This window comes from Hippoglossus hippoglossus, chromosome 7 (assembly GCF_009819705.1).
Source record: "Hippoglossus hippoglossus isolate fHipHip1 chromosome 7, fHipHip1.pri, whole genome shotgun sequence".
Taxonomy (NCBI): domain Eukaryota; kingdom Metazoa; phylum Chordata; class Actinopteri; order Pleuronectiformes; family Pleuronectidae; genus Hippoglossus; species Hippoglossus hippoglossus.
The window spans coordinates 3,300,252-3,314,426 of NC_047157.1; the positions used below are offsets into that span (position 1 = coordinate 3,300,252).

The following is a 14,175-nucleotide window of genomic DNA, read 5'->3' on the forward strand; positions in this document are numbered from 1 at the left end:
CAATAGGTGTAGAGTCCCTAATTTCCTTTTTCAAAAGAAAACACTCCACAGACATCCATGTTGGGAGTGGGTGCTGCCTGACAGGCTTAACTGAGGGTAAACAAACCCCAGTCCCTCAGGAAATCCCCTTCCTTGTTCCGCAGTAGGAGATGACGTCAGCCGTCTGCAGCAGCGGCGCTTCCTGTGCTGTTGTACTCAAAGCGAAAGCATACAAACACGTCTCTGCGAGAAGGAGGCGACATGATGCTCTCTGCACTTCTACTACTGCCATTACTGTCCGCATGGGTTCACCCAAGCTACTCGCTCTACTTCCACATAGGAGAGACGGAGAAGAAATGCTTCATTGAGGAGATTCCAGACGAGACCATGGTGATTGGTAAGATGCTAACTGGACGATGCTAACTAACTAGCCCTGCTCGCGAACAGCTGCTGAAAGATGCGGCTCTGAATGTGGCAGCAGCGAACACACACATTTACAAGCCACAAGGATAGCTTCCTAATGGCGTCTGTAGCTGCCGGTCTACCTGCTAACACTTCATAGTGATGTTCCCATTGAGGGACAGCGTTACACCTGACTGTATGGCTTCATATTCGGAATAACAACTGTGATAATAGAGGCTAGGCACAAAATCACTAAACATATCACTGTTGTTGATTTCATGATAGTAACCAGTCTGATAGAGCTCAAACATGACAGTTCCCAAACGTTTCCTGGTCTCCTCTCTCCTCTCTCCTCTCCTCTCCCCCAACCGGTCGGGGCAGATGTTCGCCCACGTTGAGTCGACCGGTTTCTTCCAGAGTCTTTTCTCTGCACAGTCGCCAAAGTACTCGCTCGTTGTGAGAAATGCTCGGTTTCTCTATGATATGTGGCGCTGTACAAATAAAGTTGACTTTAATTTAAAATTGAGTGGTTGTGCTGATATGAGAGTGTAGGAATGTTTGTGTTCAAGATGGAACACATTCTTTTTCTGGCCAACTTGTCTTCCCACTATCAAAGCTGTTGACCTGTTGGAGATGGTAGATGCCATGAGCGTAAAACGAGGTTTAAATAAGCAGCATTTTTCACCTGACTCTGATGACATCATATTAATGTCAATAATAGTGATGAGTGAGAGTTTCTCATAGAAACATTTATCATCACTCATATGAGTCTGCACTGCCCACACTACTCTGTCTGTCATCCACAATACAGATAGACACAAGATTTAAGTTTATAAATTTAGATCATAAACCTATGTTTATGCCAGAATACCAGTTTTGCATGACTGTTTTCAAATATGTTATGGTGTAGCCTGTTGATCAAAATATGTATATAAATGGAATGAGGTTTTTCAGTTAGTGTATAGAATCTTTATTTATTTAATGTATATCATAAAATTATGATTCCAAGGTCCAGTATGATCATTTGAAAGCTGGTACCAATATTGATATTTTACAGTTGATGAAAACTCATGTATTGGTAGATGACTTTTTTGATGAAAACACATAATGTAAGTAAAATTTACACTTCAATTAGTTTTTTATGCTAAATAATGAATATTTATTCCTTATTAATTTCTGAAATAACAAGAAACGTATGCATTTTCAAGTTGTGCATAAAAGGCCCGAGTGGAGATGCAGAAAAGTAAATATAAACCTTGAAATATGTTTGGGAGAGATGAAAGATTTGATGTGGATAGACACATAATACACACTTTCACATTTCCTTTGTTCGAGCTTTGATTGACGCTGCTTTAATCACATCATCATGTACTATAATGGCAGCTGACTAGAGAATGGACCAAGAAAAGTAGGAGGATGTAGAAGAAGGAAAATCCTGAGTCAGGAATAAGAAGCAGATTGTGGTAATGCACCTTGATGTTGGTGGCCACCTGCCAATAAACCGAATAGAAGAAGACGAAAAATTTGGGCCTTCCATCTCACTTAACCAACTCATAATATTTGCATTAGAAATATGAATAAATTAGCAACTTCTATTGATGATTTTCTGAAAAACCGAAAACCTGTTTCTCTTTACTGTTTGACAGGAAAATACAGCACTCAGCTGTGGGACAAACAGACCAATTCCTTCCTCCCAGCCACCCCTGGCCTTGGGATGCATGTCGAGATCAAGGATCCAGATACAAAGGTCAGGACAGAGGAAGTAGTAATGTCCAACACACCAACATACATATGAATGCAATCTTAAGATTCTTCTCTTACAACTCTCCCAGATAATCCTGTCTCGTCAGTATGGGTCAGACGGACGGTTTACCTTTACTTCCCACACTCCTGGAGAACATCAGATCTGTCTGCACTCCAACTCCACCAAGATGGCTCTGTTTGCAGGTGGAAAACTGGTATGGTCCAAATCATTTTTTTCATTTCATTTTACCTGATCAGTTATTTTCCTTCAAAATGTTTCACACAAATGTTGATTACTATTGACCATACTTTCATATGTTACGTGTTCAAAGTGGGACTTTGAGAAATAAGTGCAGCGTCTTTATCTGTACTAATTAAGGGCTGTGTCATATTCTGTTAAGTTGGGCTAACTCAGTAAATCAGGCTTATCTTTAGGAAACCATGTCAAATCAGGGTTAGATTAGTCTGATAAGTGGAGTTACCATGGAAACGTATCCATCCCTGGTCAGGTTAGTTTTAAGGCTAATGTGCACCTCAGGCTGAAGTAGTGTTAAAATCCCTCTGCATCTGCCTTGACCAGTTGGGCTGAAAGGAGAGAAATGATTACAGATACTAAATTATTTGCTTCATTCTAAAAAAATTAATTGAGCAACAGGGTCAAATCTGGATCCTGCAGCTCTGGAGTAAGAGATATGTGCAGAATTAGGACAGAGAAGAACTAGAATGGCTTAGTAGATCACATACCTCCTCCAAGGGTTAGGCCAACAGTCCTCTTAAATTCAATCAAGATGCACCACATTTCACACAAAAATTAATGTGCCTGCTTTTTATATCAAGATCCATGCATTATTCCTTTGGAAACAGCCTATCTCGCAATGTTAAGTAAACTGGGGGTCGGGGGGGGATTCTGGATCTGCTGCCTAATCTGGATCAGCACCAATATTTAACGGGGTCTTCCCTAACTCCCACCAAGATTTGTGGTAATGTGTTCAGTTGTTTTTGTGTAATCCTGCTTACAAAACCTCCAAACCAACCAACAGCTGGATGAGGCTATCATGGCAGTTGTACTTGTCAGTTTGATCACATGTTGACACTGGCAGAGCAGGGTCGGCACAATATTAAGAGCTGCAGACTTCTAGTGAGAGGCATTTTTGTTCTCTCTCGAACGGTCCGACACACCCACACTGGTGTTTCCAGTTACTCTGGCTGTTCAGCTTCGGGCCCTGGCTGCATGAAGGTAGAGAGGTTAATGCTGGGAATTACTTTGTCTCGCAATCAGGACTGAACAGTCCTACCACATGCAGCACAGCTAACAGGAGAGTGAGGGAGGTGTCACCTGGGAAGAACTCAGAGATGAACATGAATGGAAGGCCTTTAAATGATATCTCCATGAAATTAAAGAAACAGAAACAAATTAACGGTGGTTTATGATCTTATTAACATACACAAGGAACAGATAGTCTGAAAGTAACTGTATGGAGACTGTTATATCACTTTTACTCATAGTGAATCAAAACCACTTCATGGAGATGTTTAGTTCCTAAAAAATGTGAAGTATCTTTTTTAACATTAATTACTGTCTATTTCTTAATCTTATAGTTATTGCACATTAAGTTTCAGCACATTGATGTGTTTTTTTTAATAACATTGAATTCAAGAGACACGTGAGGATACCGACAGGTACACAGATCATCGACACTAAAACCCAGTATACTTGACAGTAAGTGTCCCACTTCAATACGACATGGTCCACCAGTGCAGATCGACAATTCCACTTGTCCGCAGTACTAGGTCCCAGTTAAGTTAGATTTCTGCATTGGAGTTATTAAAAACTGGATCCTATTAGAATCCTATGGGTTTTTAAGAAGTGAATTATCTTAATAAATACTCTAACTCAACAGTCCCTGACTTCTCCAGGTCCAAAACTTGGTACTAGTACATTGAGTTTGTCCCACCTACTCAGATATTTTTATTTAATCCTTTTCCCCTGATGTTGGCTGATATAACTTGTTGAAGTTTATTCAATCTTCCTGTTATACCAGACATATAATACATATAATACTACCTTTTTGACTATTATAAGCATTTATACATGTATTAGTTATTCTGTGGGAGTTCTCAGGTCTGAGACCTCTGTTCATATATGTGAAAACAAACATTCACTTGTACTAGGATGACCTGATTAGAATATGAAGGTTAAGATCGTCAGTAAATATTTTGTTTTAGGAGCAGAACTCAAAAACGTTTTGGATTTTCTTTCACAAAACATGATTTTGTGTATCTGGTATTGATGGGGAGCCTATTTTGTGAAGCCGATTATTGTATTTTTTCCTGTAATATCTATCTAATAAAACTGAGAGTGGGCTCTCAACTCAGAACTTCCCGACAATAATCAACAGAAAGACACCACTAAGAGTTCTGTTTACAGGGCGTGGTGCTAAATTATCCGTCAATACCCCACACCTGTAAACTAAAAAAGTTTGAGGCTGTTCAGCAAATGACGGGGGTCACAAATACATTTTCTGTACATTACAATTTCTAATCTATATGAAGTTCCCTATCATATTTTTTGAAAAGCAATCAGCCGTTCGGTATCAATGAGGGAAATATTATGGGATTAGCTAACTGAGCCAGCACCAATTGATCGGCCCTTCCATGTTTTTTTGGTTCCAGGGGAAATTTCATCTCCTCATGACAAAACATTGACAGAAACATTCCAATCAGCCATTTGTCATTCCTTTCGAAGTTCACAGAATTCAAGAGTGTACACACTGTCTGTTTTGCCATATGTTGCAGAGAGTGCATCTGGATATTCAGGTCGGAGAACATACCAACAACTACCCTGAAATCGCAGCTAAGGACAAACTCACCGAGCTGCAGCTGCGAGTCAGACAACTTCTGGACCAGGTCGAACAGATCCAGAAAGAACAAAACTACCAGAGGGTCAGTTCAAAGAAATACACGTTTGGCCAGGTCATGTTGAGATGACAGTTTTACAAATAAGTTTAGGAAGTGGGTATATAGTTTCAGTGACTTCATCCTGTGTTATCTTTTCCAGTATCGAGAGGAGCGTTTCCGCATGACGAGCGAGAGCACCAATCAGCGTGTTCTGTGGTGGTCCATCGCTCAAACACTCATCCTCCTCATCACTGGGATTTGGCAGATGAAGCACCTCAAAAGCTTCTTTGAAGCCAAGAAACTGGTGTAACGTGTGTGTGAGTACGGGCAGCATCAGGAAACAACATAAAACACAAGAAGACAGACTTGACTGAGAGACATCCACCCACAGAGCCACAGAAACATCCAGAGGAAGACGCGTAGTCTTACTATCAGTCATAAATGGTACAAGCAAATTTACTCCGGCAGTTATCAGTGCGGGGCATTGTTTTTTTTATTTTTATGTTTTGTTCCTTGCTAACGTTTTAAGCTGTTGTTGTTCTTCTGTTAGCAGCAACACAATAGAACACCATTCCTACTGCCTTTCTTATCATATTTTCTTGACATCACTGGTCCGTGTCCTGTTTTTTTGGTCCCTGTTTAAGAAGAGGACGTTTTTTTAAGGTCAAACAGGAGTGAGTGAGTACAGCAGGAGATGTCTAACAATGAGAATGTTAAAGCTGTTAATAACCAAGTAAAGCAGCTTTCAGACATGCACCGAACTCAGGAGATCCTCCGGAGTTTCTCCACAGGGCTGTATCTGTGAGCGCAAATGTCCAATTGAGAGCCTCCAGAGATTCTGCGGACTGCGTCCGTCTTATCCCTGTTGAATAAGGTCCACAGAAAGTGCGGAGGGGCCGATGTGAGAACACGGCAGAACATCCTCCACGGGATTCACCGCAAGCGAGAGGGTGTGTTGACGTCTCCAACAGGCAACAGCAAACTCTGGAGAAAGTCCGGACCCAGTCCTCCGGACTTCCTCTGGAGTTCATGTCTAAAAACATCCTAATTTATTGACTCCTGTTTTTATTTGTATGTTGTTAGTGTTGCATAGTTTTATATTTTGCTAACATTAGCTTTTAGCTGTGGTCACACCTGCAATGCAAATATTATACCGGCCTTGATTCCTCACATGTACATGCTCTGACACTTTGCTTGAACGCCTGTATTTAGTATTTATAAGTAGAACATAAACACTTAATTAATGGTTTATAATTGCCTAAAATATAATGTAATACACTGACATTTACAGCTTTTAGTAATGTATTGGTGATAAGTTAAAATCTCCCATGAAGCCAATGTAACTGGTGAATAGACAGATTATTCATCTTTAATGATAACAGTGTTTAAACGTGTGTCCATCCTTCACAGATGAGTTTATAAATCAAAACTCACAATGACATGTTGAACCTGAAGATTAATTCTGAACCTTAGAAGTAATTATGACCAAAGAACATGAATAAATTTAATTCAAGGTTCACTTACAATTTTTTTTCTTGTAGCTCTCAGCCCCATCTTGTGGCCTTCATCAGAAAATATGGTTTGGAGTAATTGTAAATAAATATTCCACATGACATGAACACAGTAAACAAATGTAAATAACTCAGATTTTATATGTCAACTTGTCAGTCATTTAGTATTAGTCTGTATACCAGTCACAATTTCTTCACAAAAGAGGCTTTGATTATAGTGCATTGTAAACCATTGCGTGTTAACTTATCAATATGAAACAGGGGTTTAAATGAAGTGTTAGCATCCATCCCTCTACTGCCTGTACATAGTTTCCACAGAGTCCAGTTCCCTGCTCATTTTACCAGAGCACGGTCTGTAGTTACAGTTTGTGATACTCACCTGTGATTAGCAGGATTCTAATGAACGGTGTAAATAACAGGTTTAGCTTATTGATTGTCCTGTTTGTTTTATAATGCCTTTCATATGGACTAAATGATGTGCAAGTCTTTACATTTGTTTCGGTTGTGTCACCGAGTTTTGTTTCATCAACTTATTTATTGAGCAGTCATAGCCTGGGTCTTATTGCTTTGAGACATTTGTATTTCTCAACACTGGACAGCATTTTAATTGTTAGATTCCTAATGAGGAAGCATTTGTCAATTGGAAGGAACAGTAATTTTTATCCTACATTTTAAATGTCGATTTAAAACATCCCTTGAGCAACGTTTTCAATTTTCTTTTCTAAGTTGTTACAGTATCACTAACTATTCCAGCTTTTCCAGATGTCACGTGCACGTTCTTAATAAACAAACTGTCTGTGATCTTATTTGTGCCACTTTGCCTCAACTTGAAGAAATACACAATAAATGGCAGTTTTTTTTTTTCCAACAGTACAATTTATTGCTTGGCTTCCCTCAGAGCCAGATTCCAAACTCAACAAGGCAACACCTTGTTCCGACAGCAACCGCCATCTACCCGCAAGCTGATGGACTTCGCTCTAAATCACGAACCAGAAAAATACACTAACCTTTTGACATCTTTGAAGAAAACACTGCGATGCCATCACAGCTGCAGTGTAAAAAAATCTACTGAAAAATACGCTGAAACATGATCACCTCTTTGCATAGGCCACCTCTCATCCCCAACAATGGAGCAGAGCACACGCACGCGCGCGCACACGCACACACACACACACACAAAACACTTCTCTAGCTTCCCTCTTGATACTGTTCCAGTCTAGAACAAAGATAGGACCTGTTTGGCACACAGTACGAAACAATATCAAACACACATTGTGTCATTATAAAGGGATACATGATTTATTAAATCAAGTCTGTTTCATCTGTACAACAAAAACGGTACATTGTTCCTGATCTCTGGGACAATGTACACAGTCGAGCACGTTTCAGCACTGTCACATGTTGGGTGGAAAGGTAGAAAATATCACACCAGAACAACAGACAAATCTCCACACTATCTCACAACTCATGAGAGTAGATCGTTTACCATCTGTCACCGTGTTTTCAGTGGTTGTACATTTGTGGCTTGTAGGAGAGATTTCCACACGGGGGAAGTCAGAGCACTATAGGTTAGTAACACACTACTTTTAAAAAACTGTTAAACTAGTTCTGTAGCGAATGCCACTTTTTAGTGCTTAAAACAGCAAGAAGGGCACAGAAAAGTGAGGAAGATTAAGAAATACACTTTAAAATGATGCAAGAATTTTGCAATCTAACTCCACATGGCTCTGTGGAAACTGTCTGCTTCACTGCTCTGATCCTTCTGCAAGTGAAGAGGATTTTCTTTAGAAACTTTCTTAAAAGGTGTTTCGGGAGGGGGAATCTGCTCAGTGTTCGGACACGGTGAGGTGCTGCATCTTCTTGGCCGCATCTTCGGTCACCGCCTTGGTTGTTTTCTCCGGGCTGGGAGCTGGACTAGGTGCTGGACTGGGATTTGGAGTGTTTGCTGCACTGTTGGGATACTCCCTGTTGCCAAATATGATGCTGCCCACTCGCACGTTGGTGGAGCCCACCTCGATCTTCAACAAATGAGAGGAAAGCATGTTTATAGACACATGTTGCAATGACAACTATAAACCTCCTTACACCTCCATACAGTGCCCCAAACACACATTGTAAAGTATACAGTATATATGGAAAAGCCGACAGGGGCTTTTCTTTGCCAGCGGAAATGTAAACAGGCTTTTCCAGCCTGACTGTCATATGAAGATTTCATATGCAGAAAAAAACTCCTTGTAGGGACTTTAAAATGCATCCTGAATGTGTGTCCTGTGACCAGTGATTGAATCTCACTTCCCTGCTCTATTTGCAAATACTTAATTAAATTCGTAACTCATTTGTGATCGTGAAGACCAAGTGATGTTTTTACGCAGTCTGAGTTTGCAGATTTATCCGATGACAGTGTGTGTGTGTGTGTGTGTGTGTGAAATAAGTGCCAATTCCTAGGTAATTATTCATAGAGTTGAATGAATTCTTGAGGAGGCAGACTTACATACAGTTCTAGCAAAATAAAAAGAAGTCGGCCAAAAACAGCCAAAGACTAAGCCAATTGCTGATATACAATATAATCGTCTTTTCACCCAGCCATTACCAACCAGCCGGTAGGGGTGGGCAATCTTTAAATTTCAACATATAAAAACGTTAACTCTTAAATATTTAAAAAATCCCTTTGACATTTGCTGTATGATTTGTGTTCAGAATGTATTTTTAAGTGCTAATGAGAAGTGATGCTCACCGCATGCTCAAAGTCTGTGGACATGCCCATGCTGAGTTCCATCTCCTCCAGAGGCAGCTTCAGACTGTCACACACCTCCTGCCTTCGACTCAGCAGCATCTACAAGACGGGAATATTGCGGAGATTATAATACTGATTTGAAAACAAGATTTCAGAACATGTGATTATTTTTAAACAGCCAATCTTTATACAGATCCTTTAGAGATGTTGAAGTGGGACCATGACGCAAACTAAGCAGGACATTTTATAGTCGATCTGGAAGGTGACATTGATTGTAAATGACTTCGTATGTAGTTTTCAGTCTCTCAGCTGACATATGAGCTCACATCTGTATGATTACAATTAGAGAGATTGCTCTTCAGTTGAAATATGCATATTTGTTTTTTAAATAATTTGTCTTTTCTTGCTGTTTGGTTTCAGTTTAACTTTTCAGATTGGAGTAATGTGTTAGCGGGCTGGGAGGAGTTGCAATTTTCAGAAAAGCACATTTATAATGTCATTTATTTTAGTTAGAGATGAGTGGATGTTACTGATGCTCAGAAGATTGTCAGAGCTCATGTCAAATGGAAAACACGATGACTGACGACGTCCGAAGCTTCAAATGTCACCTGTACTCAAAATACCTGCACTCACACGCAGCTAAACCCTGCTTGTGCTTAGATTTCCTGCAATCCAGCCTCTGCTCTTCTGGTGCTCACGCTGCTTCTGTGCGTGCTTGAAATGTCTGCTCGTGGATTTTTTTCTTCTGATCTCGCATTTTTTGTGCACCAAGTCTGTCGATATATTCCCCAACCAATAGAATGTCAGGTGTTGTGATTATGAACAAAATTGACCCGCACTCGTTTTGGTACAGAGTGGAAAGAAACAGGTCGGTGTCTATCTTGTTTTTATAGTTACGAGCGACAGTGTTTACATAATCTCATAGATCCTTGATTTTGCCGCTACACGCTGACCAGGGATCTGCTGGACTCCTGCTCCATGACAGTGTCGTTGTTTTTCTTCAAACATACCGACGGTAGCCAGAGTAATAATAAAGATGTGGAGGGCGCAAGTGCGTGAGCCCGGTTTGAGTAGCTGCATACAGAAGCAGCGTGGGCACAAAGAGAACAGCTGAGGATAAAGCACAGGATATCTAAGCACAAGCAGGGTATACACATATATATATATATATATGACTGCAAGCGCACAGTTCTGAGTAAAAGCATCAACATTTTTTAACACAGAATCAATGTCCTGCTCTCAAACTGAAAGACCACGCCTCTCGAATAAAGGGGAAAAAACCCTCATGCAAAGGTGCTTTTCTCAGTTGACCCATGGTGTGATAAGACATACAGTAAATTTCAATGAAATCAGAACTCAGTGACGGCGGGCCTAAACTATCAATACCAATAATCTTACTTAACATATCTTGGGTATCATAAGCTGTCATAGGCTGTTTGGTCAACAAATGTATCACTAAAGTTGCTTTCAGACATGCACTGAACTCCAGATAATCTCCTGACATTCTCCGGAGGGGCTGAATGTGAGAGTGAGAGGCTTCACACTTTCTCCTGAGCTTTTCCTGTCAGCCCCATCTTAAGAACTCTGTAGACTGTCCAAATGAGCTGAAGTGAGATCACGTGACAGATCCTAAAAATAAAAAATACAATAAGAAAACAAATATCTCAGGATTGAAAAGGTGTGCCGTACATGGAGAAGACACAGATGAAGATGTCAAGAGAACTTTTGGTGATAGGAGTCGATGCCAGCTGTAAACAACAACATGTGATCTCCGCAGCCAAATTTAGACCTCAGATGTCACGGTGCTTGCTGCAACCGAAGCCGCATGGGGCTTCATTTGCTCGTCATTAGTTTCAGTCAGTGTTTCATTGTTGTTATTAAGAACAACCTGCCCTGAGCTGATTAGGTCTAAAGAACAGATGAATTAATGCAGGATTAGTACATGCAAGCTTTTGCTCATGATTGAAATAAAAATGAGGTTTGGGAGAAATTATTTTTGTACTTGAAAGTCCGGGTTGGGGCCCAGGGTGAGCTTGTAGCCATAGCGCCCGATGGTCATGAGTCCTGAGAGGTGCAGGGCGGAGCACTGGGACACGATGTGCTTCACTGTATTCACTGTCTCCTCTGGTGGGAGGCCATGTTTACCTGTAACCCACGTCACACATACTGTGTTAGATCAACTGACTCTGTGCGTACAGTACATGCCTGTGATCAAATCAATACTAACTCTGTTCTCCACTGGTGTTGATCTGCAACATGACCTTTAACCTCTGGGTGCTGGCTCCCCTGATCCTGTGCCATGAGCTGTTGACCTTATCAGCCAGTTTCGCGGAGTCAACCGTCTCCACGAGAAACAGGTTTGGCACAGCTGGGAAAAGAAAGACGAGACTCAGTGCTAAGTTGTTGTTGTTTTCTTTCTTTAAAAACATCCAGCTTTAGAGAGAGGGCGGGAGAGCTGACACACACTTACCCAAAAGTTTGTTGACATTATTCTTCTGTAGATGGCCGATGAAGTGCCACTTGATTTCTGGACAGGATTCTAGAATCTGAATGAGGCAACAAGAAACGCTGTAAAAATATGCAACACACTTGGGTCAGAAGAAATTATTTTGACCTTGTAGAATGTAGAAAACCCACCAGTGGGTCTGAAGCTTTATCCACAAGTTCATTAACCTGGCAGGAGATAATGGAGGAGGTCAGTCTTTACATTATTCCTCAGCTCGGCTCCTCTCAGGAGCTTTTACGTTCATGCTGTGACATTTGGAAAGTTTGGAGTGAAGCAGACCAGCAGCATTTCACACTCACGTAGTTTTCTCCAAAGTTACGCTGCCCTTGTCTGTACGCCTTCACGACCATCTCTGGGGGTTTGGTCTTGCTGACGGCTACAAGACGGGGAGGCACAGCTGGCAGCGTCTGGGGAAGGACAGAACACACACATTTTTCATTTGCCTCACTATATCACTGCGTCACTATATCACTGCGTCACTGGATCACTGTATTACTGGATCATTGCGTCACTGGATCACTGGATTACTGGATCACTGTATTACTGGATCACTGTATTACTGGATCACTGCGTCACTGGATCACTGCGTCACTGGATCATTGCGTCACTGGATCATTGCGTCACTGGATCACTGTATTACTGCGTCACTGGATCACTGTATTACTGGATCACTATTTCTTATATCGCAGCACCACTACATCGCTGTGTTACTGCGCCGGTATATCGCTGTATCACAACACTACTGGATCACCCCAGACCCTAACCCCTGTACTACTACACTACATGCATTACCATGTCACTGTATAACTGTATTACTCTGTCACTTCACTTCAGTTTCACTGGATAGCTGCATGCCTGGATCGCCATATGGCTGTATGACTATCACTGGATCTGTGGCTCACTGCATCACTACAGCACTTTGCTGCTGTATCAGTGTGTGGGGTCTGAAGTGTGAGTCAGCCTCCACAGGATCCTTCAAAACAAATGACGAAGGCGGATTGTGTGTGGCTGCTGCTGTGCTCAGATGCAGCGACACATCAGTCGGTCATCTACTGGCTCACTAACCAACTCATTCCTCCATGCTCTGACCTACATATCATCTCTGATGCCATGTTGTTTTTAAGGAGGAACCACCTGATATCTCCACTGTCTTTCACACAGAGTGGTGTGAGGGGGAGAGGCTGGTCTACATCAGCCTGTGTCACACGCACATCGTGAACACGTGCACACCAGTAGCTGTCAAGGTGCCACCTGCTCCCACGCGTGTGAAGATGCCTCTACCAGCCGTGCACGGTGTCAGTGCAGCCACGAGCCCGGCTGTCTCCCGTCCGAAGGTTGAGGTGCTGCCTTACATAACGAGTCGTGCCGCCGCAGCCACACTCTCCTCCGGACCCCGAGTGTGGCAGCGACGGCAGCGGTGCCCCCGAGCGGAGCCCGCCGGGCTGCAGTTACCTTGAGCCGCCGTGCCGCCGCCTGGTTCACCCGCTCCACCACCGACTGTACCGCCTTCCCAACCTCGTCCGACATTGCTACTTTCCACATAGCGTCAGGCGGCAACGACAAACGACGTCAAAGAAACTTGTCCGCGATGACGTCAGTCGCCTTTCAAAGTAAGAGTCCGCTGAAAGCAGGAAGTCCACAGTCGAGACGGCGCCCTCTACCGTCCCTGCTTCAGCATTGAGAGTATATACAGGTGCATCTCAATGAATTAGAATATCAGGGAAAAGTTCGTTTATTTCGATAATTCAATTCAAAAAGTGAAACTCATATATTATATAGATTCATTACACACAGAGTGAAATATTGCAAGCGTTTATTTCTTTTAATTTAGATGAGTATGGCTTACAGCTAAGGAAAACCCCAAATTCAGTATCTCAGAACATTTGAATATTGTGAAAAAGTTCAATATTGTTGACTCACGATGTCCCACTCTAATCAGCTAATTAACTAAAAACACCTGCAAAGGTTTCCTGAGCCTTTAAATGGTCTCTAAGGCTGCTTCAGTAGGATACACAGTCATGGGGAAGACTGCTGACTTGACAGTTGTCCAGAACACAGTCACTGACCCCCTCCACAAGGAGGGTAAGCCACAAAAGGTCATTGCTAAAGACGCTGGCTGTTCACGGAGTGCTGTATCCAAGCATATTCATAGAAAGTTGAGTGGAAGGAAAAAGTGTGGTAGAAAAAGGTGCACAAGCAACAGGGATAACCGCAGCCTTGAGAGGATTGTGAAGCAACGGCCATTCAAGAATTTGGGGGAGATTCACAAGGAGTGGACTGAGGCTGGAGTCAGTGCATCAAGAGCCACCACGGACAGACGTATCCAGGACATGGGCTACAACTGTCAAGCCACTCCTCGTGTCAAGCCACTCCTGAACCAGAGACAACGTCAGAAGCGTCTT

General features: G+C 42.0%; 2 protein-coding genes across 2 annotated transcripts; one reads left to right on the forward strand and one right to left on the reverse strand.

Moving 5' to 3' along the window:
• Positions 1–150: 150 nt before the first annotated feature.
• tmed4 (transmembrane p24 trafficking protein 4) lies at positions 151–7,385 on the forward strand. The gene is made up of 5 exons (XM_034592002.1): positions 151–376; positions 2,028–2,128; positions 2,214–2,339; positions 4,921–5,067; positions 5,183–7,385. The coding sequence occupies exons 1-5, from the start codon at positions 241–243 to the stop codon at positions 5,330–5,332; spliced, it is 660 nt and encodes a 219-aa protein (XP_034447893.1). The 5' UTR covers positions 151–240; the 3' UTR covers positions 5,333–7,385.
• Positions 5,530–13,315, reverse strand: plpbp (pyridoxal phosphate binding protein). Its single transcript, XM_034591982.1, has 8 exons — positions 13,226–13,315; positions 12,073–12,180; positions 11,905–11,940; positions 11,738–11,813; positions 11,495–11,635; positions 11,270–11,412; positions 9,268–9,366; positions 5,530–8,551 (listed from the first exon to the last, which is right to left on the reverse strand). The coding sequence occupies exons 1-8, from the start codon at positions 13,313–13,315 to the stop codon at positions 8,360–8,362; spliced, it is 885 nt and encodes a 294-aa protein (XP_034447873.1). The 3' UTR covers positions 5,530–8,359.
• Positions 13,316–14,175: the final 860 nt, after the last annotated feature.